This window comes from Phascolarctos cinereus, unplaced genomic scaffold, assembly GCF_003287225.1.
Source record: "Phascolarctos cinereus isolate Bilbo 61053 unplaced genomic scaffold, phaCin_HiC Scaffold_4;HRSCAF=312, whole genome shotgun sequence".
In the NCBI taxonomy this organism is placed as follows: domain Eukaryota; kingdom Metazoa; phylum Chordata; class Mammalia; order Diprotodontia; family Phascolarctidae; genus Phascolarctos; species Phascolarctos cinereus.
The window spans coordinates 229,186,631-229,211,388 of NW_027555847.1; the positions used below are offsets into that span (position 1 = coordinate 229,186,631).

Here is a 24,758-nt window from a genome sequence, read left to right on the forward strand (position 1 = left end):
TAACCCCATTGCCTAGCCAAAAAAAAAATCATGCTGTTTGAAAAATAGCTCGGATACAGCTACTATGTGCAAAATATACAAAATAAAAACCTTTCTTTGACCCTATAATGCCCCGAAGTTACTGCCTTATCTTCCTCTTACTGGCAAAGATCTAGCAAACATAGTCTACATTTTCTGCCTCTGTTCTGCCTCCCTGCCCACTCATGACTCAACCCTTGTAAGCTACCTTCTTGGCTACCACTAGACTGGAACCGTTCTTTTGAAGGTCACCACTGCCTTCCTAATCACCAATCCAGTGTCGTTCTCTTAGCTCTCATCTTTCTTGATTCCTCGACACCGTTTGCTGTGATTGTTTCCTCATGCCAGGCTTCTTGAAATTTCTTCCAATTTATACAACTTTCTGTCCCACGCATGGCCCAAGAAAATGCTTTTCTCTTGAAAGAATGAATGGTCACCAGATTTCATTTACTTGTCTTGTCCCAGCTGCTGCTGCCAGCTGGAGTGCCTGGCACACCCACTGTATGTATTATGGCTAAACTTTAGCAACTGGCTAATGTCTGATAATAATTAGTGTTTTGCCCAGCATAAGAAACACCATTTTGATATTCTAATGAGGACAGCAGCCATCACTTAAATCAACAAAGCCTTCAGTTGGAAATATAATGTAACAAAGACATAATCTACCAATTTGCTGAATATTGCCGAACATTAGTTGGGTGTGATTACACACCCCAACATTGGGTTGAGCTTAAATTGCTAAATTGGATTTGGTTAGGCTGCCCTTGGCTTACATGTTGTTGCCTCTTTTCAACCAGCCAGCTAAACAATAGTAAACTAGATAAGCGATGCAAGGTAGGTATATTTGGAAAGAACTGAGAAAGGCAAGAGAGTGTAGATAGCTTAGTAATTCAGTAGTGGAGAAATAACTCTAAATGTCTGCTTTCTTTAAGCTCCTAACTGAAAAAAAATCGGGGATTATGTTATTTAATGTAAGTTTTGGTCTGAAGATGATGCATCTTGAATAGTGTTTATATGGCCTTACGAGATGGAGAGGCCAGCATGGTAGAGTGGAATTAAGGCTGGAACGTAGATCAGGAAAGAATAAAGCAAGCATTTGTAGAGTATCTACTATATATTGGGCACTGTGCTAAGCATTTTACAAATATTAAGCCATTTGAGGTAATGAAAATAACAACCCTAGGAAGCAGGCAATTATTATTATTCCCATTTTACAGTCAAGGATACTGAGGCAGGCAAAGATTAAGTGACTTGCCCAGGGTCACACATCTATTAAATGTCTGAGGATGGATTAAACCAGATCCAGTGCTGTATCCACTGTACCACCTTGATGCCCCAACCGACCTAGGTTTTAGTTCTGGCTCTGTCACTAACTTTCTGAGTGATGTTAGGCAAAGTCACTTTTCCCTGGGTCTCAGTCTCCCTCTTTGTGAAATAAATGATTTCTAAGATGTCTTTTAGCTTTGACATTCTATGTTCTAAGGACCTTCTGGGCTGTTATATTATATTATATTATATCTATTATATTATATGTATTATATCAATTATATTATATCATATCAATTATATTATATTATATAACATAACATAAAATATAACATAATACATAACATAATACATTTATATATATTTTTGCAAGGCAATTGGGGTTAAGTGACTTGCCCAGAGTCACACAGCTAGTAAGTGTTATGTGTCTGAGGCTGGATTTGAATTCAGGTCCTCCTGACTCCAGGGCCAGTGCTCTATCCACTGCGCCACCTAGCCGCCCCGCTAATAATCTTTAAATCTAACATTTTAAGTTGCTTAGAAGATTGGCGAAAAAAAGAATTATCATAGATATATATATTTAGAAGTGTAGATGTAAATTTAGAAGAGACGAGTTGAAGCAGTTAGATAACTTCTGTTTTAGGGCTAGCCCTACAGTAGGAGCACTATCTGAGGTAGACAGGGGGAGGCAATCAGATGGTTGGGGTTTGGGTTCTGAATGGGCTTGGGTTTGACTGTCAGTTTTGAGTAGGACATGAAACTACTCAACAATAACCACCATCACAACCTATGTGACCTTGATTGTTGTTCATCCTTCATTCTCCAAGAGGACCAATGACATCAGGAGGGTGATGTCTTGACTTGCAAGGGAGGCAGGGCTGTGCAGAGTCATCAGCCCTACTGTCTCCTCAAAGTCATTGGAATCCAGTGGCAGAATGAAAAATCAAGATGACTGGAGATGGCCCCTGATGCAATGGGAAACCTTGGTCTTTTTAAGTTAAGGTCTTTTCCAGGTCTCATTTTGTCTGAGGCAACACCCATTCAGTCATTTAAGGCTAGGCAAGAAATGAGGCAAAAAAAAAAAATCAATCAGGGAGGGAAAGACCTTTAGAGTTTCTGGACAAAACAGAAACAATTGCTGTTTACATTCACCCTGAGCCCTCAAAACCCAAACAATGACCAAGTAAGGCATGGTCTGGGACCTATTATTGGCCAATCAGTGAGAGACCGAGTGCTTTGGCATAGTCAAGTAGCACCATTTGAATTCCAATGGACCTTACCAAAGCCTGCTTTTCCAAAGCTCCATTTCAAGAAATCATAAATGAAACTACATGGGACAGAAGATATTTATTTATATGACCTTGAGCACTCTGTTTGTATGGACCTCAGTTTTCTTATCTATAAAACAAAGGGATTAGGTTAGAAAGTCTTAAGGTCTTTTCCAGCTAGGGATGTGCTGGTAAATGTTTAGCAACTAACTCTCTGAAAAGCTAGGCACACTTAAAATTTGATTTGTGTTATTACTATTTTCTCTATCACTTTCTTAAGTCTAGACAATTAACAACAACAAAAACTAAGTCTGAGGTGTAAATGCTCACACTGAAAATTCAGCAAATAATAAATAGGCTTTTGAGCCAGCATATTGGTTTCTAGCCCTCAGTTCATTTTTACCAGAAAGTTAGCATTTCCCATTAAATCTGTGGTTTGTAAAAACTTTCTACATCTGTAAGTGTGATGTCACTGCATTTACAGAGAAATCTTTTGTCCCCCTAGTAGAATATAACTGTAATTTTTTATAATGGAAGTCAATGAGCAAATAAAATTTACTTAAATTAAATTTACAGTACTCTGGAACATATTTGTTCTGCTAACAAGAGGATAGCTCTTTCAAAAACCACCCAGAAACCTTTTTTTTTGTCCTCTTCTTTCTCCTCACAAACAAATTTATTGAGTTAGAAAAAGATCCCTCTCACATCACCTCCCAGAAATGGAGGCATCCATTTGCTTATATATTTCATTGAAATTTTCTTTCATTTTAGTATATTTTATTTTCTGTTATTTTTTAAAGCCCCCTTAAATACAGACATCTATTCAATTCAGGAAGGTGACTTACAATTCTGGAAAACCAAGCTGCAACAGGGATATAAGTTGTTGACATACACTTCAGTCAAAGACAAGGGAGCAAAGTTCCGGCCAAAAGAAACAACCTACCTTTGGCACAAACACGAGGCAGAGTGTGATGGTGCTGCAGAATATTATCACCAATGCTACAATACAGAATTGCACATTGGGCTGGTCTCTGGTGAGGAATGAGACTGCTGCCCCAATGATACACATGATCCCCACATTGTACACACTCATTCCAATGTATTTGCTGTCGTTCAACGCTGGAATGCTCACATTGCGAGTCTCCCAAGCTAGGAAGCAACCAAACAGCTGAAACAGGAAATAGAAAGGGAAGATTATTATTGCTATTATTGCTGAGCTAGTGTGCGTGTGTGTGTGTGTGTGTTTGCTCAGTAGCTTTCCTATCTACTGTGTACAACTGAGGGATGGAAGGGGAGGAAAACTGAGGATGTTCTGGAAGTTATACCCCGATACAGTCTTGTGAATGTTAACACATCGAATGACCTTTGAGATAAATCCAGTTTGGCAAGTCTATCCTGCACTATGTCCTGGTGTTCTTTCTGATGAGTTTAAACCTGAGAATGGAGTATAAATGATTCCTGTTGGAGCACAGAATCACAGAATTTCAGAGTTGGAAGGGACCTCAATGGCTATCTAGTCTAATCCATACATGAAAAAGAATCCCAGTTACAACATGTGACTTCCAGGCTCTACTTGAAGACCAACAATGAAGGAGGATCTATTATTTCTGGAGGCAGCCCATTCCATTTTTGGACAGCTCAAATTATTGGAAGTTGTTCCTGACATTAAGCCTAATCTTCAATTATATATTTATTTATTCATTTATTTACTTATTTATTCATCCATTTTATTTATTTATTTGTCCATTTATCTATTCATGAACTAATGCATCCATTTATTTATTTAGCTATTTAACTATTAATTTGTTTGCTTATTCATTTATTCATTTATCTATTTATGCATTCATTCATTCATTCATGCATTTATTTATTTATTTGTTGGGTGACTTCAACCCACTGCCTCTAGCTCTGTCTTCTGGGGCCAAACAGAACAAATTTAATCCCTCTTACCCACTACAGCCCTTAAACAATATTCTTGAACAAAATGGATGGAGGGAGGAAGGGAAGCAGGAGATCAGTTTTACATGAGTCACTCATTTAAATAAATGTTTAATTTATATTATTATTATATTATATTATTACATATTCTATTCTATTATTAAATAAATAAATAAAGGTTTATAAAGTAGTATGTTACAACACCTCTCTGAGGTAAATCATGCGTTACTCCTATTTTACAGATTAGGAAGTTGAGAGCTAGAGAAGTGACATTACTTTACCAAGATCACACAGCTATGATTGTCCAGTTATTTTCAGTTGTGTTCAACTCTTTGTGATCTCTTTTTGGGTTTTCTTGGCAAAGATACTAGGATGATTTGCCATTTTCTTCTCCAGTTCATTTTACACATAAGGAAACTGAGGCAAACAGGGTTAAGAGACTTGCCCAGGGCCACATAGCTAGTAAGTGTCTGGGACCAGATTTGAATTCGGGTCTTCCTCATTCCAGGCCTGGCACTCAATGAGTCACCTACACAGCTAGTTAAATGGGTAAGTGGAGATGTCAACTCAGGTCTTTTGATTCCCAGAACACTGCTGATCCCACTATACTCCCTGCCTCTAATATCAATATCTTGGGTATAGATGAGGGATGGGGGCTGTAAGAAGTCCAGGCTTTATGGTATTAATTGCTTAGAGATGTTGTTAAAGGTCAATTTTCAAAGAAAAACCTCAAATATAGCCTATTATGTTACCTAAGAAATGAAATGAAATGGAAACAATTTAGTTAGGGTTTTTTTAAAAAAAGTGTGATGAAATGGATATAGAGCCAGTTTTGACATAGGCTGGCTGTGGGGCCCTGGGAAAGTCCCTTAACCTCTTGGTGGTCTAGGCAATTCTCTATTCCTAGAAGTTGCAGATGAGGTGCTGACTTGCTTTGGAAAAGGTTTGATAATGGTTTTGATTTCAAATTCTTTCATAAAGTTTTTTTCATTTGGGAATCTGAACAGGTTTTCCAGAGTGCAAATTAAATCATAGTCAATTATGTTTACATCTTTAAAATGTATTTTTAGTGGAATTTAGAATTTTAGAACTTTTAGTGGAGTTTAAAGCCTTGGCATATAATCAAATATTTTCATGAAAATGTTTTAAAATGTTAATGCTCTGTCAGTTACAACACATGCAGATGTCCTTGTATCTCATGGGTCTTAATGTGTGTGGACTGGTTACATTCATTCACCTTGAATTATTATTACTTTTTTATTTTTTTTTTAATTTTTAATTTTTTGGCTTTTAGGCAATTGGGGTTAAGTGACCTGCCCAAGGTCACACAGCTAGTAAGTTTCAAGTGTTGGATCTGAGGCTGGATTTGAACTCAGGTCCTCCTGACTTCAGGGCCGGTGCTGTATCCACTGCGCCACCTAGCTGCCCCTTATTACTTTTTTATTAATTTATTTTGATTTATCAACAATCACTTCTATATGCTTTTGAGTTTAAAATTTTTTCCTACCCCTTCTTCCCCACCACCCTCCCCACTATGGTGCACAATCTGATATAGGCTTTATATTTACATTCCTATTAAACATATTTTCACATTAGTGATGTTGTAAGTAAAAATTAAAACCAATAGGAGGAATCATCAGAAAGAGGAAACAAAACTCAACAGAATAGAAAAAATAGCAAATAGTATGCTTCGATCTGCATTCAAATTACATAGTTCTTTCTTTGGATGTGGATAGCATTTTCCATCATGAGGCCTTTGGAGATGTCTTAGATCCTTGTATTGCTGGGAAGGGTAAGTTTATCAACATTAGTCAATGTTCACCTTGAATTATTAATAAATAAAGCTAATTTCTGTTGCATACATATGCATTATATATATTATACATACACATATTTATAGTGCTTCTTTGGGTTACTCCCCTCCCCCACCATGCACTCACAGGCCGGGTTCCCTGTGAGACTATTCTAGATTCAAGGTAATTTGTAGATCTATACTCTTAAAGTTCTAGTTCAAATCCCTGACTGATGTGTTTACCTTTTGACAGTTAGCCAGAAGACACAATTAGCTCAAAGTAGAACCATTTACTGAAATGGTATGGTAAGAAAAATAGTAACAAAACATCACCCCATGAAACATGGGGTGCACTCTTCCACAAATGTACGCATCAGTGAGAGAAAGATCAGAAGCTCACAGAGTTCCCAAGTGGAAAGGAACACCTGCAGAGAATACATATGGTCAAGGCAGCTTATACCTCTGACATCCCTAGATGCGGCCTCTCTGCTGAAGGAGTCACTTTGCTGGCCTCTCTTGGGGGGGGTTTATGGCTCTGATGCTTATTTTTGGGCTCAGCTGAAATCTGGGCCTAACTGCTGCTATGCTCATTTGGAAAGAAATGTAACCCGAGAGGGGGTCCAGTAGGACTCTTGGCTCTGGGGCCTGCCATCTCCCAAGAAGGATGTGGCTTCAGGACTTGTATTCTCAACTCTTCTTAATGTCATCATTCAATTCCCTGGTGAAGCTGGCCCCCAGCTTCACTGGACACTGCTATTGCTTCTACTATAAGACACCATTCCTTATAGGGAAGGAGAGGAGAGCTAAATCTCCTCCCCTATTTGCTTCATTCTCTAAGAAATACAAAGGAAAAAGTGAAGAGTGAAGCTTTTCTCAAAGCCGACCCTTGCTTAGCAAACGCCTCCAGGGCAGGGGGTGGGGTGGGGGTGGGTGGTTGATCCTTCAGCACCCAATTATTAGAAATTCCCTGTTTTTTCAGTTGCTTTCCTCAAATGGCCAGCCACCTATGATGAGGTTCACCTTTATAATTTGTCTAGATAGCTTCATTACAATTTAGTGACTGGTTGTTTAAGAAACTTTAAAAAAAATCTCCTTTATGTATAAAGTTACTCCTGAAATGCTTTGGTAAAATCATAAGCCTCTTTTAGCTTGTAGTTGTAAGCAGCTTAGAAAGTGCTGTTTGAAGGAAACAGCACAATTAGGGTGGATTTATCCATCATGAGGCCAGTTTCCTGCATTTCATCAGATTTTACAACAGAGATGGAGTAGCAGAGTACATCAGAGTACACAGACATTCCTGAATCATTACCAAGCTTCACAAGGACTAAAAGTGAATCTTGGCTAAAGGGAACCATAGTCACTCCCAGAGGGATGCTAAGAAGATCAGCTTAGTGTAAATAGTGGTCTATAGGGTGTGACAGAGATAAAGAGAGGATCAGTCCAGGATCATTAGTAAAAATGCTGTGAAATGGGTATGTAGATTCTAAGTCAATAATTCAGTCCAGGGCTCATATTTAGGGATCGTTTCAATGAGGTTAGGGCCAAGACTGAAGGAAAATTGGAACATAGGGAATTGGAAATGAGAAAAATGGAAATATGGGGACATAGGTCTGAGTCTGCAGAATGTGGTCATGGTGGTGGGGGTTTGTCACTGGACCCTTGGGGATGAAGGGTCCTCAAAGTTTGGGTGGGGGCATTTAAGCTACCAGAACAGAAAGATCTAAGCTTTTGAGTTCAGACAAAATATCAACTCTATGCCACATTTTGTTTTCTTAAACTTTGGTAGAATCTCCCAGCTTTGGATTCTGAACAATACCTATTTACCTGCCTATCTCAACCCTTGTGTATAAATCCCCAACTCATTCTTCCCTCTCTCCTCAACCCTTCTTTCCCCACTTTACCCTGGTAATAGGCTCAGCTTAGTTCTGCGAATACATCTGTCTCTATCTTCTTCCCCACATGTGGATTTCCCCAATTGCTATGACTTGAACTCAAAGCTGTTCGCCATTCAGAATAGCAACAGGCTTATTTCTTTTGGAATCCAGAAGGGCCTGATGGAGTTTCCCTCTTGTTTCTTGGTGGTATGGTCAGATTTTACAGGTTTTGTGGCTGTCTGTGCCTTATCTCCTACCTGCCAAGGCTCAGCAGGTATCTTTTTGATTACTTTATCCTTATCCTCTTTCTCCTTCCCACTCACACCCAATTAAAAAAAACAAATAAATATGCATAGTCAAGAAAACAAATTCCCATGGTGGCCATATCTGAAAATGTTTATATGTCTTATTTTGCATCTTGAGTCCATCACTTTTCTGTAAGGAAGTGGGTAGCAAACCTTGTCATTGGTCATTTAAATTGCTATGAAGTCCAACCCCCTCGTTTTGCATATGAGGAAACTGAGGCTCAGAAAAACTTAGTTATTTGTTCCTGGTTAGCTAGCTAGTAAATATTTGAGGTAGGATTCAAACTCAGGTCTTCCTGACTCCCTATCTAGTGCTCTAACCCCCGCACCATCTAGCTCCTTGTTTCACTGTAACATTGTTATGATCTCAGTTGAAGCAGTGTGGCTGCCAAGATTTTTTGTCTCAGAAATAGCAGTAGAGAGGGTCTCCTCCTCCGGGGCTCCAAATTTAGGGTTTTAAATGATAATGTTTGCCTTGCTGTTCTTTTAACCCAGGTATATAGGACACAGAAATTGAATCGGACATAGACTAGCTCTCTCTGAATCTGTTGGTGACAACTTTTGGTCTGAGAAAAAGATGTTCCTTCTGGGCAGTGGTGCCAGGCTTAGAATGTCACCTTTATTGCTAGTAGCTCCTCCCAGAGTGGCAGGAGAGGTAAGTATCATCTGTCTCCCCAGGTCCATGAATGGTTTGGTAATTTCCTGGTGAATTTTTCAAGCTGGCCAGCAAGATGTTGCCTGCAGTCAGGAGGGGCATGGTCCAGGAGGTGGTCTAACCCTAGCTTTGGATTTTAGGAAGCCTACTGGCCTGGTAGGAGGGAAAGTCCCGAAAGGCCAGAAAGCTATTCAACTCACCAGTTACCTGTAAAAAAAGGTTTTTTTTGGGGGGAGGGGTGGGCAAGAGAGTGTCTCAATGGCTAGTATGAAGGTAGAAGCCTCTGGCTCAGCTATTGTTTAACCCACTGATTCTTGTCCTCCAGTTATTGCTTCCTTCCAGGCTTGGAGCCTCTGACTGGATGGGCATCCTATTCATTGGCAGCCGGAGAAGCTACTGCTCAGGACAGCAGTGGAAGCTCCCTCCTCCCGACCTCTTCTGTCTCTGTAGGAGTGAACGGGTGATGGTATTTATGGCATTCTAAGGCATCAGAATCTGCAGCACTCTGAGCAATTACAACAGGCCACAGGGATTAAGCCAAAACTTTGGTCAAAGGGTGATCAATATTAGCTGAGTCTACCTGCCTCACAGGGTGCTTGTAAGCTTTAAAAACCTTTAGAGTTCTTTAGCTTCAAAGGGTTTTAAGGTTGTAAACTTTGCCAAATATGAAGCCTTGTAAAAATGTAGGTTAATTTATTTTATTTGTTTTTAGGCAATTGGGGTTAAGTCACTTGCCCAGGGTCACACAGCTAGTAAGTGTCAAGTATTTGGTCTGAGGCTGGATTTGAACTCAGGTCCTCCTAACTTCAGGGCTGGTGCTCTATCCACTGCACCACCTAGCTGCCCCCTATGTAGGTTAATTTAAAGAACGACTAACTGTTCCTTTCTTCCAGAAACAAAAGTAGGATCAGTCGGGGGGCCTTACCAACAAGCCGTGGAAGGGGGATGAAGTCCATCCATAGGCCATCCAGGGGCTGATATTTGGGGGGTCTTTCTACAGGACTAGGAGCTTGGGAAACAGGGAATAAGGGGAATGAGGAACATAGACCATGGGGAACTTGGACCATGAAAACCACAAAATTTGCTTCTTCATCGAAAAATAAGCTCTGTTATTATGGCAGTTATTAGGGAGTGCTTGCATCTCCTCCATGTGAACTTGGGGGCATGGGCATGGCCAGGGGCAGCTAGGTGGCACAGTGGATAGAGCACTGGCCCTGAAGTCAGGAGGACCTGAGTTCAAATCTGGCCTCAGACACATAACACTTACTAAGTGTGTGACCCTGGGCAAGTCACTTAACCCCATTGCCTAACCAAAAAAACCCCAACAAACCAAAGTCCTTGGCTTGATGTTAGGTGGCTCTTGAGTGCTGTTAATGGCCACCGATGCCAATATAGTCTCTATGCTCTGATGAGCTGCTCTGGAGGTGCCACTGGCTGTTGGACCTCAATAGTTTAAGGATCAATGCAGCTAATGAGCTGTTAACAGCGGTTAATTAGCTAGCTGACGTTTCAACGGGCTACACAGTAATTGGTGACACTTCTGACATAGAATGTGGCTGACGTTGACTCTAAAACCTACTGAGCCTCTCTCTCTTCTCTCTGTTTCTGTCTCTGTCTCTCTGTCTCTGCCTCTATCTCTGTCTGTCTCTCTCTCCTTCTCTTCTCTTTTTCTTTCACCTCTTTCTCTTTCCTTTTTCTCTCCTCTCTCATTTCCCTCTCCCCTCTCTGTCTCCTCTCTTTCTTCCTCTCCCTCTCTTCTCTCTCCTTTCTCTCTTTCTCATTCTTCTCTTTCTTTCACCTCTCTATTTTTCTCTCCTCTGTCTCTTTCTTGCTTTCTCTTCTCTCTTTCTTCTTTCCCTCTTCCCTCTCTCTCATCTCCCTTTCTTCATCTGCCTCCTCTCTCTCTCCTTTCCCTCTCCTCTCTCTTTTTCTTCTCTCTCTCTCTCTCTGTTGGTCTCTCCCTCTATCTCCTTTTTCTCTCTTTCTTTGTCTATATGGATAACTTTCTCTTTGCTTGTCTCCTTCATTTCTAGTTCCTTTCTTCTCTACCTCTCTTCTCTCTCCTTTCTCTCTTTCTCATTCTCCTCTTTTTTCTTTCACCTCTCTATTTTTTTCTCCTCTGTCTCTTTCTTGCTTTCTCTTCTCTCTTTCTTCTTTCCCTCTCCCCTCTCTCTCATCTCCCTTTCTTCGTCTGCCTCCTCTCTCTCTCCTTTCTGTCTCCTCTCTCTTTTTCTTCTCTCTCTCTCTGTTGGTCTCTCTCTCTATCTCCTTTTTCTCTCTTTCTTTGTCTATATGGATAACTTTCTCTTTGCTTGTCTCCTTCATTTCTAGTTCCTTTCTTCTCTGCCTCTCTCTCTCTCTCTCTCTCCCTCCTCTCTCTCTCTCTCTCTCTCTCTCTCTCTCTCTCTCTCTCTCTCTCTCTCCTTTCATACCTTCCCCGCTCCTCTTACCTGTGTATAGTATTGAACTGAAGTGAACTTTTAAAAAAATGTTTCATGTTAATCTAAAAATACTTTGATAGTCCTAATTTTAAAAGAAGATCAGCTATTTTATTTGACTAATTATCTAAATTAAGTCATATTGTATATTTGCTCTTCAGTCTTCAACTCCCCACTCCTGCTTTATAGCAAGGAACATGCATTTAGCTAACATAAGGGTATATATGTAATTGATAGCAACACTGAACAATACAAGAAAAACCTACCATGAGGAGACCTTTGTAGGCATAGACAATGCCGAGCCAAATAGTCATGTGGCTGTTTTCACAGTGCTCCAGAATTGGACGGATGGAAATATCTCTGCCAGCAGGATCCGGCTACCGAGAAAAAAAACACAAACAATAATGATAACTGAATACCCTTATTGTCCTCTGTATTCAATAATTCAGTGAACAAGAATTAATGAGCATTTATTAAGTGCCTATTATGCACAAGATGAAGGGCACCATGGAGTGACAGAGAGAGAGAGAGCTAGCCTTGGAATCAAGTCTTGCCCTTGACAAACACTGAGAGTGTGACCCTGAGCAAGTCACTTAACCCCTTGATTCTGTAGGCACCTTACTAAGACCATAAATTATGACTGGGCAGCCAATCTCACCTGGTAGAGAGAATTTTTTCTGGCAGCTCTTTATATTCATAAAATCTCAGGTTTAGACAAAAGAAAAAAATGTACAATGTAGAAAAAATGTACAAAAAAAGTGCAGTTCTCCTGGGGGTACTGAGAGGTGGTCACATGGTTGGCATGTGTGAGAAACCTCAACTGAACCCAGGTCTTCCTGACTACATCTAATATTTCACACAGCTAAAATTGGCTTGGATTTTCACATATTGTACAGAACCTTTCTAAACCTTCCTCAATGGGCAGTCATCCTGTTCCTGTTTGAACACCTTCAGTAACAGGGAGCTTAATACCTCCTGAGGCAGCCCATTTGATTTAATAATAATAACAGCTAGCATTTATATGATTCTTTTTTTTTCCATTTTTTTTTTTGGCAATTGGGGTTAAGTGACTTGCCCAGGGTCACACAGCTAGTAAGTGTCAAGTGTTTGGTCTGAGGCCAGATTTCAACTCAGGTCCTCCTGAATCCAGGGCTGCTGCTCTATCCCCTGTACCACCTAGCTGCTCCAAAAAGCATCATACAGGGGAGTCAGGAGGACCTAAGTTCAAATCTGGCTTCAGACACTAGCTGTGTGACCTTGGATAAGTAATTTAACCCTGTTTGCCTTGGTTTCCTCATCTGTAAAATGAGCTGGAGAAGGAAATGGCAAACCACTCCAGTATCTTTGTCAAGAAAACCCCAAATGGGGTCACGAAGAGTCAGACACAACAACATATGATGCTTTAAGATTTACTTTTATATACATTATCTCACTTGATCTTCACAAACAACTGTGTGAAGTAGGTTTTATCACTACTCCTATTTTACAGACCAGAATTGGCATTGAAAAAGGTTTAGTTGACTTGCCCAGGATTACACAGCTAGCAAATGTCTGAGGCAAGATCTGAACTCAGGTCTTCCTGACTCCAAGTCTGGCACACCATCACTGAACTACCTAGCTTTGCTAACTATTGTGAATCCCTTATATTAAGCCTAAATCTGATTCTATCTAGCTTCCTCCTAGTTCTAGCCTCTGGGGGAAAGGAGAACAAATAAAATTCCTCTTCCGCGTTTTCAAATACTTGAAGACAGTCATTGTTTCCCCCCTAAGTCTTCTCTTCTGGGTAAGCATTTCCAGTTCCTCGAGATGATCCCCTGATGGCAGCCTCTCTAGTCCCCTCGCCACCTTGTTTATCTTTCTCTAGATACTTTGCCAACTTGTTAGTGTTTTACTAAGATGTGACAGCTAGGTGGTGCAGTGGACAGAGCATTGGGTTGGGAATCAGAAAGACTCATCTTCTTGAGATCCAATTTGGCCTCAGATACTGGCTGTGTGACCCTGGGCAAGTCATTTCACTCTGCCTCACTTTCCTCATCTATAAAAAGAGCTGGAGAAGGAAATGGCAAACCCCTCGGGTACCTTTGCCAAGAAAACCCCAAGTGGGCTCATGAAGACAGCCAAGATTGAAATGACTGAGCTATAAGATGTTGTACCTAGAATTTAACATGTGGTTTGACCAGGGCATTGTACAGTGGGACTATTGCGTCCTTATTTCTGGACATCGTACCTCTCTTAACACAGCCCAAAATTACAAGAGCAATTTTAGTCACCACGTTACACTGTTGTCCTTCCTGTCCACTGAAATCCACAGGTTCTTTCACACGAATGGCTGTTTCAAGCCATATCTTCCTTATCTTGTGTTTACCCAGTTAATTTTTTGAACTTTATGTGCAGAAATTTCCATTTATCCCTATTAAATTTCAGCTTGTTAGTTTTGGCTCATTGTCTCCCTGTCAAAAAATTTTTCAGATGCTGCGTCTGTCACCCACTTTATTAGTTTTCCTTTCCAGCTCTGTGTCATCCTGAAGGTTTGATAAGCACGTCTCGAGTTTATTTGCTTAACCGAGATCCTGTGCCTTGCTCAGAACCGTCATCCTGTAAAAAATACCGGGCAAGGCGGCAATTCACAGACTTATAAAATTCTTGCACACTTGCTTATTGACAGGGCAAACAAAAATTGCAGAGCCAACACAAAAGTGTTTATTCATAGAATGATTGATTCAAAGCCTATCGGAGTTGGAAAAGATCTTTAGAGATCATCTCGTCTGACTCTGTCTTAAAGAGGAGGACACGAGGCCCAGCAAGGAGAAATCATTTACTCAAGGTCACACAGTTAGCTAATGGCACAGAGCCACACCCAGAACTTGGGATTTCAAGGTTTTGTAATTTTCTTGGTTTTCTTGGCAGAGATACTGGAGCAGTTTGGCATTTCCTTCTCCAGATCATTTTACAGACGAGGAAGTGAGAGAGTAAAGTGACTTGCCCAGGGTCAAACAGCTAGTAAGTGTCTGAGGCCAGGTTTGAGCTCAGGAAGATGAGTCTTTCTGACTCCAGGTCTGGTGCTCTACCCACTGTGCCACCTAGCTACCCCCCCCCCCCCAATTCCCTTCCTCCCAGCAATGGAGATTACAACTTATCTGTAACTAACTCTCTGGCAACTGCCATGGCCAAAATATTCATCAACTTGATGATGATCTTTGGAAATTGAGCCATGTTGGTCTCTTTTTCAATCAGCCCATTTTATAAATGAGGAATATTCAGGCCCAGAGACCCGGTTTTATACAAAGGGCTTGTGGTAGAACCAGGATTAGAAGCCAGGTCTCTTGACTCCCCCCAGTCCAGTGTTCTTTCCCCTATACCACAGTTTAAAGTGGTGGTGGGAGGGAAGTAAATGTAAACATGGAAAACAAAAGACGTTTTCTTTTCTTTTTTTCTTCTTTTTTTTTTTTTGGTCAAGCAATTGGGATTAAGTGACTTGCCCAGGGTCACACAGCTTGTAAATGTCAAGGGTCTGAGGGCTGGATTTGAACTCAGGTCCTCCTGACTCCAAGGCTGGAGCTCTAATATACATGATTATGGATTTGTTTTACTTTGGAGGCAATGGGGATTAAGTGACTTGCCCAGGGTCACACAGGTAGCTTATAAATGTCTGAGGCCAGATTTGAACTCAGGTCCTCCTGACTCTAGGGCCATTGTTCTATCCACTGCGTCACCTAGCTGCAGGACATTTCCTTATTTGGCTTAAGTGTTATGTTCCCTGGGAGTTTCTTGGGATGACTCAGGGTTCCTGCGGTTAAGGTAAGGGAACCCGGAACCTTGTACCCCTTCGATTTCTTCATCTCTCAGCCAGGTATCCTGGGCCCTGGGAAAGCGAGGCGATACAGGTGGTGTGGAGAAGCAGGCCTCATCCAGAATAGGAACTAAGTGGGGTGGGATGAATAGGAAATAGGAGGGATGGGGGGATGGGGAGGGTGGGTGGAGAAGACAGGGAAGTTCTCTAGGATCATTTAGGTGTTCCTGCCACGCTCACAGACTCAGAGGACACCAAAGGATACCACTGAATTATTTAGTTCCCAGTATTTCTCATTTCATCCCAGTTCAATTTGGTAAGCTTTATTAAGTGTCTCCTATGTGCAGGGTACTGTACTGGTAGGCACTGGGGATACCAAGCTTACTTGGGGGGAGGTCCGGAATGTCCAGACAGGGTCCTTGTCCTTTTCTTCATAGTGCCTGCTCCCTTCCCCCATCCCAGTGAGCTCTATCATTCCCCCAGACCCCCTTTCATTCCTAATACTGAATAGAGGAGTTCTCAAGAGTAGGAAGATCATGTTTAAGCCTGAATATTTGCCACTTGGAGAATATTTGCCTTCTTAAGACACGGCTTGAACATGATGGGGAATCTCCTCTTGCTTTGACACCTAGACAAACATCTTGTAAGCACAATTGATTGATTAATCATTCATTCCTCTGAGCATCTATTATGTGCCTAGTACTGAGGATGTAACACAGAAAAAGAGGCAATCTTTGTCCAGGAAGAGTTCATTCATTCATTCGTGGGAAAAAAGGGTGAATTTTTTGTTTAAAATTTTTATCTTTTTCTTGTGCAAGGTTGACCTAAGGAGGAAGAGAACTAATTCCATCAGCATCTAGGCCAACGGGCAGAACAATTCTGTCAGAATTCTTGTCTAGTGAGTGCTTGACTGTGGCCCTACTGTGAGACCAGCTCTTCCGCCACAAGCCCTGGTGGGTAGGTGAGCCTCAGTAAGCTTCACCAGCATTTTCTGGTACAGCCCGATGAAGCCAGGGCTTTGTAGAGTCAACTTCAGTCAAGGACCCCAGTGTGATTAACAGGTGTGTGACGTGGGGAGAAAGACCTGCTTCATCCTGAAGAATTAAAGATGAATCATGTCTCTGAACTACTCAAGCACTTATGCTGGGGATAACCCATTCAGCACTTTGCATATCTTATCTTTGTAACCATCTTCATGACAAGGAAAATAATTGATTCCAAAAATGACAAAATGAGAGTCACAGTAAAGTAGGTGATTGAGAGCCTTAGGGTTAGGAAGACCTGGGTCCAAGTTGCCTCAGACTTAGGATGACTGTGTGACCCTGGGCAAGTCACTTAACTTTTCTGGGCTTCATTTTCCTCAACTATAAAATGAAGGGTGGCTAAGTGGCTCAGTGGATACAGAGTTACAGGGCCTAGAGTCACAAAGACCTGAGTTCAAATGTGACCTCAGACATTTACTATCTGTGTGACCCTGAGCAAGTCACTTAATCTCTATTTGCCTTAATCCACTAGAGAAGGAAATGTCAAACCATTCCAGTACCTTTGCCAAGAAAACCCCACGGACACTACTGGTGTCTATGGGATGATGAAGAGTCAGACATGACTGAACAACAACAACAACATGGAGTTGGACTAGAAGACTAAGGGGCCTTCCACCTCTATAGACCCTAGTGGCTCCCTATTGTCTCTTGGATCAAATAGAAAATCCCCTGTTTGGCATTTAAAGCCCTTCACAACTTGGCTCCTTTCTACCTTTCCAGTCTTCTTACAGTTGGCTCCCTTCTACATACATTTCAACAAGAGTGACCTTTTTACTTTTGTCTATTTTGACCCTCCACCTTTTTTTTTGTGAGGGAATTGGGGTTAAGTGACTAGCCTAGGGCCACATAGGTAGTGTCAAATGTCTGAGGCTGGATTTGAACTCATGTCCTCCTGACGCCAGGGCCTGTGCTCTATCTGCTTCCCCGAGCCTCCACCCTCTGACTCTGCCTTATTGCTCACTGAAACCCATGCCTGGAATGCTCTCTCTCCCCCTCCTCACCTCTCCCTCCTGGCTTCTCTGGATTTTCCATCAAGACTCAGTTCAAATTTTACCTTCTGCAAGAGGCCTTTCCCCCTCTACTTAATAATATTTTATTTTTTCCCAATTACATGTAAATATAGTTTTCAACATTCATTTTTGCAAAGTTTAGAGTTCCAAACTTTTCTCCCTCTCTCCTCCCTCCCCAAGACAGCATGTAATCTGATATAGGTTATACACATACAATCACATGAAACATTTCCACACTAGTCATGTTGTGAAAGAAGAATCAGAACAAAAGGGGAAAATCATGAGAAAGAAAAAAAGAGAGAAAAACAGTTATACTTTGATCTGCATTCAGACTCCATAGTTCTTTCTTTGGATATGGGTAGCATTTTCCATCATGAGGCCTTTGGAGATGTCTTAGATCCTTGCATTGCTGAGAAGGGTTAAGTCTATCAATGTTAGTCATCGTATAACGTGACTGTTACTGTGTACAATGTTCTCCTGATTCTGCTCACTTCATGCAGCATCAATTCATGTAAGTCTTTCCAGGTTTTTCTGAAATCCTAAGAGGCCTTTTTTGCCCCCACCTCCTTCCGCTGTTAGTGCATTCCCTCAGAGACTGCTTTCCATTTATCCTGTACATAAGGTGTCCCAAAAGTCTTTGAACAGTTCAAAACTTTAAGTTTTAAACTGCACGAGGACTTTTGGGACACCCTATATGTCTGTATATATGGTTTTAGTTTGCATTTTCTCCCTCTTCCCTTTTCCTCCTCAGTTAGAATGTGAGCTCCTTGAGGTCAGGGACTGTTTTTGTTTCTTATTGGCATCTTGAGTACTTAGCATAGCACTTGGCACATAGCAAGTGTTTGATAAATGTTTGTTGACTGATTGACGAAGTCTGTGTTACTGTGATATCTGGGTTCCAGTTGCCTCTGACACATACTGCCTGTGTGACCCTGGGCAAGACATTTAACTGCTCGGTGCTCTTGGACAGTTCAAAAGATTACAGCTCTAGAGCTGTACTGAGGTTAGTTAGACCAAATCCCCCATTTTGAAGATGAGGAAACTGAGACCCAAAGCCTCATTGACTAGTTTAGGTAGGGAATGCTGTCACTGACAATCTGCATTGGGAGAGGGAGTTTCCTCATTGGGAATGCTCCACACCAGAGGAGTCAGACACAGGATCAGCAGGTCAGGTATGGCCCACAACACTCCCTAGTGCCTCTGGAACCAGACTAGAATGTACCTGGGAAATATTGAACAAAATAAACAAAAATATGGCAAAACATAGGTAATGTTAATATGTGGTTTTCTAAGGGATCCTTATGTATCTGTTAGTGGCTCCTGTTTCTATTTGAGGTAGATTGATATAGAAGCTCTATATCAATGAAATCAAGTCTGGACAAATATTAATAATAGTAGCAGCAGCAACAATAATAACGTGCTTTTCAGACAGGTAGGTGGTACAGTGGGATGATTCATCTTCCTGAGTTCAAATCTGGCCTCAGACACTTACTATCTCTGTGACCTTGGGCAAATCATTTAACCCTGATTGCCTCAGTTTCCTTATGTGTAAAATGAGCTTGAGGAGGAAATGACAAACCACTCCGGTATCTTTGCCAAGAAAAGCCCAAATGGGGTCAGGAAGAGTCAGATGGGACTAAAAGCGGCTGAATGAGGACGACAACAAGAAGGGCACCTGTAGAAGATGAGCTTGCATTTCAACACTTTCATTCAATTACAAAAACACAATGATTTTATTTACTTGTGCAATAAACAGGCTGCTGAAAATTAGACGAAAAACAAAGCAAGCCAAATCATTATGATGGTCACTTGTCCCAAGACTATTTCTATCTCGACTCCATTGAACATAAAGATGAATGAATAATGATAATAATGATGATAGCTGATATTTACATATCACTTGAAAATCTGTCAAATGATTGACCTAAACTTTTTCCCCCAACTAGATCATAAGCTCTTTCTCTCTCTATAGGGTATCCCCAAAATCTTAGGGCAGTTTTAAGCTATTAAAGCATTCAGGGACATCCTATATATGTAAGGGGAGGGACTCGGTCTTATATCCTCATCCCCAGCATAGTTAAATGATTAATCAGTGTTTCTTTTTTTGGTGGGGTTAAGTGATTTGCCCAGAGTCACACAGCTAGTGAGTGTTATGTGGCTGAGGCCAGATTTGAACTCAGGTCCTCCTGACTCCAGGGCTGGTGCTCTATCCACTGCATCACCTAGCTGTGCTGTCCACTGGTCAATCAGTGTTTCTTGTTGTCGATAGGTCTGGTGAGAATAAACTAACAAAGAGGATGGTGGGAAGGTCAGGAAAAGACAGCTATTCTTCCAGTCCATGGGACATGAGGGAAGGAGGCCCATGAGTATAGTCATGGGTGAGGTAGCACTGTATAATGAGAGAACACTGGTTTTGGAGTCAGAACCGAGTTTCAGTCATAGCCCCAATGCTTACCAGCTTTGTGTTTCGATTTGTTTGTCTATAAAATGAGAATAATATTACTACTTGCCTTTACAGGGTTATGGTGACGAAAGCTTCTTTTGTAAATCTTAAAGAGCTATGTAAATGTGAGTTATTATTTGTCACAGGCTGTACAGCTGGAAGGGACCCCAAGGTTCATCTGCTTCAACCCCCTCATCTTAGAGAGAAAGAAACTTTAAAAGAAAAAGAGAGGAAGAGACTGACTCGAGGTCATGTTGGTAGCAAGGAAGATCCAGATATGTTATAGGTTCTGTTAAGCAACTGGTTTGTGGTATCTATGACCCTTTCTCTTATATGTATGAGGATATGGGCAGCTAGGTAGTGTAGTAGTTAGAGAGCTTGGCCTGTAGACAGGAAGACCTGAGTTCAAATCCGACCTCAGATGATTGCTAGTTGTGTGACTCTGGGCGACTCATTTAATCTCAGTTTCCTTATTTGTAAAATGGGGATAACAATAGCACCTACCTCTCAGGGTTGTTGTAAGGATCAAATGAGATAATAATTGTAAAGTGCCTCCACATAAGTGCTACATAAATGTTAGCTATTATTATGATAATTTTGTAATTGCAAGAGTCATCTTCCCATTGGAGAATGTAAGTGAATCTATATTGCTTGCTATAGAATATATACATGCATATACATATTTATACCTAACTATAATTAAGGTTTTTCTCCTTTTGTTAGGATTTTGTCTTCGCGTATTGGAAATTTCTTATTCTTCTGGTTGAATCTGAGTTAGTATCGTATGAGGAATGCCAAGGCAGGAAGGCCTTTGAACTTACTGAGACACCATCCCAAGGTCATCTCCTGGCATTCCTCCTGAGCTTCTTGGGAAGAATCATGGTCCTATCAATTGCCTAGTGCCCTGTAAGTGTTAATAGCATCTTATTTTCTTTTGCTTTTACCCTCAAAGTGAGCCAGGAAGGTTTCCCCATCTTTTCCCAATAATAACTTCATAGATAAGCATCTACTTGGGCCTCAAATGGCCTCATAGCACTGTTATCATAGAGAAGACCCTTCATAGCCTCCTTGTCAGTGAATCTTGAATAAATCAGGTAACACACCAATAGTGGATAAAGTGTCCGGCCCAGAGTCAGGAAGACCTGAGTTCTAATCCAGTCTCAGACACTTACTAGCTGCGTAGCCCTTGATATCACTTAACCTCTGTCTGCTTCAGTTTCCTCAACTATAAAATAGGTATCATAATAGCACCTACCTTAGAGAGGATCAAATGAGATAATATTTGTGAAGTGCTTAGCACAGGGCCTGGCACATAGTAGATACTACACAAATGCTTATTTCCTTCACTTACTTCAAGCAGTCACTGTGCTCAAGATTTCAAAGTCTACTTATAGAAGCAGAGATGGAATATAACATCTTGCTCCCCACAAATTATCATCTTGAAACCCCTCAAAAAGAGGGAAGATCTCAAAGATGAATCAAAGGTCAGACTTATCCTGTATGAAAGGGAAATGGGAAGCTAGCTTTGAAGGTTACTCCACATTCTCCCATTACCCTAATCTAGCTGCAGATTGAAGACCTGTAGCCTCCTTTCCCCATCTTTTCTCTAACTGGCTGAAGAGAGTAATAAATCTCTTTGGACAGAGGCTAGGTATAGACCAACTTCTCACACTGTATACCAAGATAAGGTCAAAATGGGTACAGGATTTAGACATAAAGGGTAATAAAGGGGAACATGGGATAGTTTACCTGTCAGATCTACAATAAAGGAAGAATTTATAACCAAACAAGAGATAGAAGGCATTATGAGATATAAAATGATAATTTTGATTGTATTAAATTAAAAAGTTTTTATACAAACAAAACCAATGCAACCAAGATTAGAAGGAAAGCAGAAAACTGGGAAATTTTTCTTACAGCAATTGGCTGTGATAAAGGCCTCATATCCCAAATATGCAGAGAACTGAGTCAAATTTATAAGAATACAAATCATTCCCCAAATGATAAATGGTCAAAGGATATGAACAGGCAGTTTTCAGATGAAGAAATCAAAGCTATCTATAGTCATGTGGAAAAAATTCTCTAAATCATTATTGATTAGAGAAATGCAAATGAAAACAACTCTGAGATACCACTTCACACCTATCAGATTGGCTAATATGACAGAAAAGGAAAACAAAAAATTTTGGAGGGGATGTGGGAAAATTGGGAAACTAATATACTGTTAGTAGAGTGGTGAACTGATCCAACCATTCTGGAGAGCAATTTGGAACTATGCCCAAGAGGTGATAAAACTGTGCATACTTTGACCCAACAATACCACTGCTAGGTCTGTAGCCCAAAGAGATAAAAAAAAAGAGGGAAAAGGACCTATTTGCACACAAATATTTATAGTAGCTTTTTTTTTTATGGTGGCAAAGAAGTAGAAAATGAGGGGATGTCCATCAATTGGGGAATGACTGAACAAGTTGTGTGATTATAATGGATATTATTGTGCTGTAAGAAATAAGCAGGATGATTTCAGAAAAACCTGGAAAGACTTACACGAACTGATGCAAAGTGAAGTGAGCAGAACCAGGAGAACATTGTACATAGTAACAGCAATCTTGTGTGATGAAGAATTGTCAATGACTTAGCTATTTTTAGCAATATAATGCTCTAAGACAATTCCAGAGGACTAATGATGAAAAAATGCTATCTACTTCCAGACAAAGAACTGATGGAATCTGAATGAAGATTGAAGCATACTATTTTTCACTTTATTTATTTATTTATTTTGGTCTGTGTTTTCTTTCACAACATGACTAATATGGAAATATGTTTTGAATGATTGCACATATATAACATATCAAAGTGTTCACTATCTCAAGGTGGGGGGAAGGGAGAGAGGGAGAGAATTTGGAACTCAAAAATTAAAAAAATGAATTTTAAAAATTATTTTTACATGGAATTGGGAAAAAATAAAATACTATTAAAAAATAAGTCTCCTTGGGACAAAAGAGCCTTACATGTGGACTTCCTTTCCTGCTCTTGAATGTGAATCCAGAATTACACCATAATCATTCATTTGGAGAGGGTTTTGCCATCAGATGAAGGAGTTAAAATGGTTAGGAGAAATCAATCAGGTCTCCTTTTTATTTTTAAGTTCTTGTAATTCACAGGGCCCTCAATACGATTGCTGTAGTGGATGGCCCTAATTTAGATCCTACCTACTCCTGTTGACTCCAAAGCCCAAGCTCACATCCTGGTTCTGGTTCCCACTAAATTGTGAGCTCTGAAAATCAAGACAAAGGTACTTGCGGTTGCTCAGCAGAATGTCTTCAGCTAACTGATGTAAGGACAATACCAAAACAATGTCAATGAATTTTATCTCTTGCATTTAGGGTTAGAGTGGCAGAGTGAGGAAATTTACCTAAGGTGAGATCTCAAATAAGGTGAAAGAGAAACCAAGGAAGAGGGATGGACCTTGCACTGAAGAAGACAACACCCGACTATACCCCTAGGGACTTCTGTGTATCAGCAGCCACTGGAGGACTCGAAAGTCCTCAGGGCTGTACCCACCACCTACCTGGACACCCACCCTTGGTCCTGGCAGAGAAAAGAACATGAAGGTATCTATCTCTCACTTCTAGAATGCAAATTTGGTTCTTAGAGAACAATGGTAGCATTCAATTTAATTTAATTCAACAAACATTTAGTTAGCCTGTAGTGCGGGCAAGGCACTGTACAAGGTACTGAGAACAGAAAGAAGAAAGAAAAAAAGAAAAAGAAAGGAAGAAGAAAACAGTTCCTGCTCTCAAGGAACTTATATTCTAATGGGAGTGAAACAACATATCACAAATAAGTAAATGCAAAATATACTTCATATGTAAAATAAATATAAAGTAATTTTTTTTTTGGCTAGGCAAAAAACTTGCCCAGGGTCACACAGCTAGTAGGTGTCAAGAGTTTGAGGTCACATTTGAACTCAGGTCCTCCTGACTCTAGGGCTGGAGCTGTATCCACTGTGCCACCTGGCTGCCCCTATATGAAGTAATTTCATCAGAGTTTGGGGAGGGAATGACTGGAAGAATCAGGGAAGGCTTCTTGCAGAAGAAGCACTTGAAGAGAGCTAGGCATTCCATGAATCTGAGCATCCTTGGCAAAGGACAGGGAAATGTGAAATCAAAATCACAGCGAGCTGGTTCTTTCTCTTTATTTTGTTTGAATCTGTTACACACCCAGACCTTGAGATTTTTAAGTCTGGAGAGTTTTGGAAACAAATGAGGGGCATCGTAAGGCTGTGTTATCTAGTTCAAGGCAGCAATAAACAGGAAGAAAAGCTTATTCACTGAACTCTGATTTACACTGCACTGGTTGCTGGTAGTGAATTCCCAAAGGGTCAATTATGATTATATTAATTTAATTGAATTATAGAACACTATGATTAGAACTTGCCTAGTTCAGCATCCTCCCTTCCTCGCCTGCCTGATGAATGAAGTTTGTCTACAACAGTAGAGGCATTTCCCTAACAAACCTCTGCTTGAAAACCTATAGTGATGGGGAACTCACCTTTTTCCAAAGGCAGCCTATTCCATTGTTGGATAGCCGTAATTGTTAGGAAGGTCTTTCTAACACCGACCTGAAATTGGCCTCTCTATAATTTTGTTCAATTGTTTTGATTGTATATGACTTCATTTTGGGCTTTCTTGGCAAAGATACCGGAGTGGTTTGCCATTTCCTTCTCCAGCTAATTTTACAAATGAGGAAACCAAAGCTAACAAGGTTAAGTGACTTGTCCAAGGTCACACAGCTAGTCAGTGTCTGAGGTCAGATTTGACCTCAGGAAAATCAGTCTTCCTAACTCCAGGCACTGTGCTGCCCTCTCTGTCACTTAGGATCACAGATTTAGAGGTGGGGCCCTTTGGGATGATCCAGG

General features: G+C 40.7%; 1 protein-coding gene across 1 annotated transcript in view; it reads right to left on the reverse strand.

Moving 5' to 3' along the window:
• GABBR2 (gamma-aminobutyric acid type B receptor subunit 2) overlaps window positions 1–24,758 on the reverse strand; it is an 822,765-nt gene that overhangs the window by 20,471 nt on the left and 777,536 nt on the right. The window contains exons 14-15 of the mRNA XM_021008593.2: window positions 11,821–11,931; window positions 3,496–3,720 (exon numbers count right to left, since the gene is read on the reverse strand). Of these exons, the coding sequence (XP_020864252.1) occupies window positions 3,496–3,720; window positions 11,821–11,931 (336 nt within the window). The remainder of the gene's footprint in view (window positions 1–3,495; window positions 3,721–11,820; window positions 11,932–24,758) is intronic.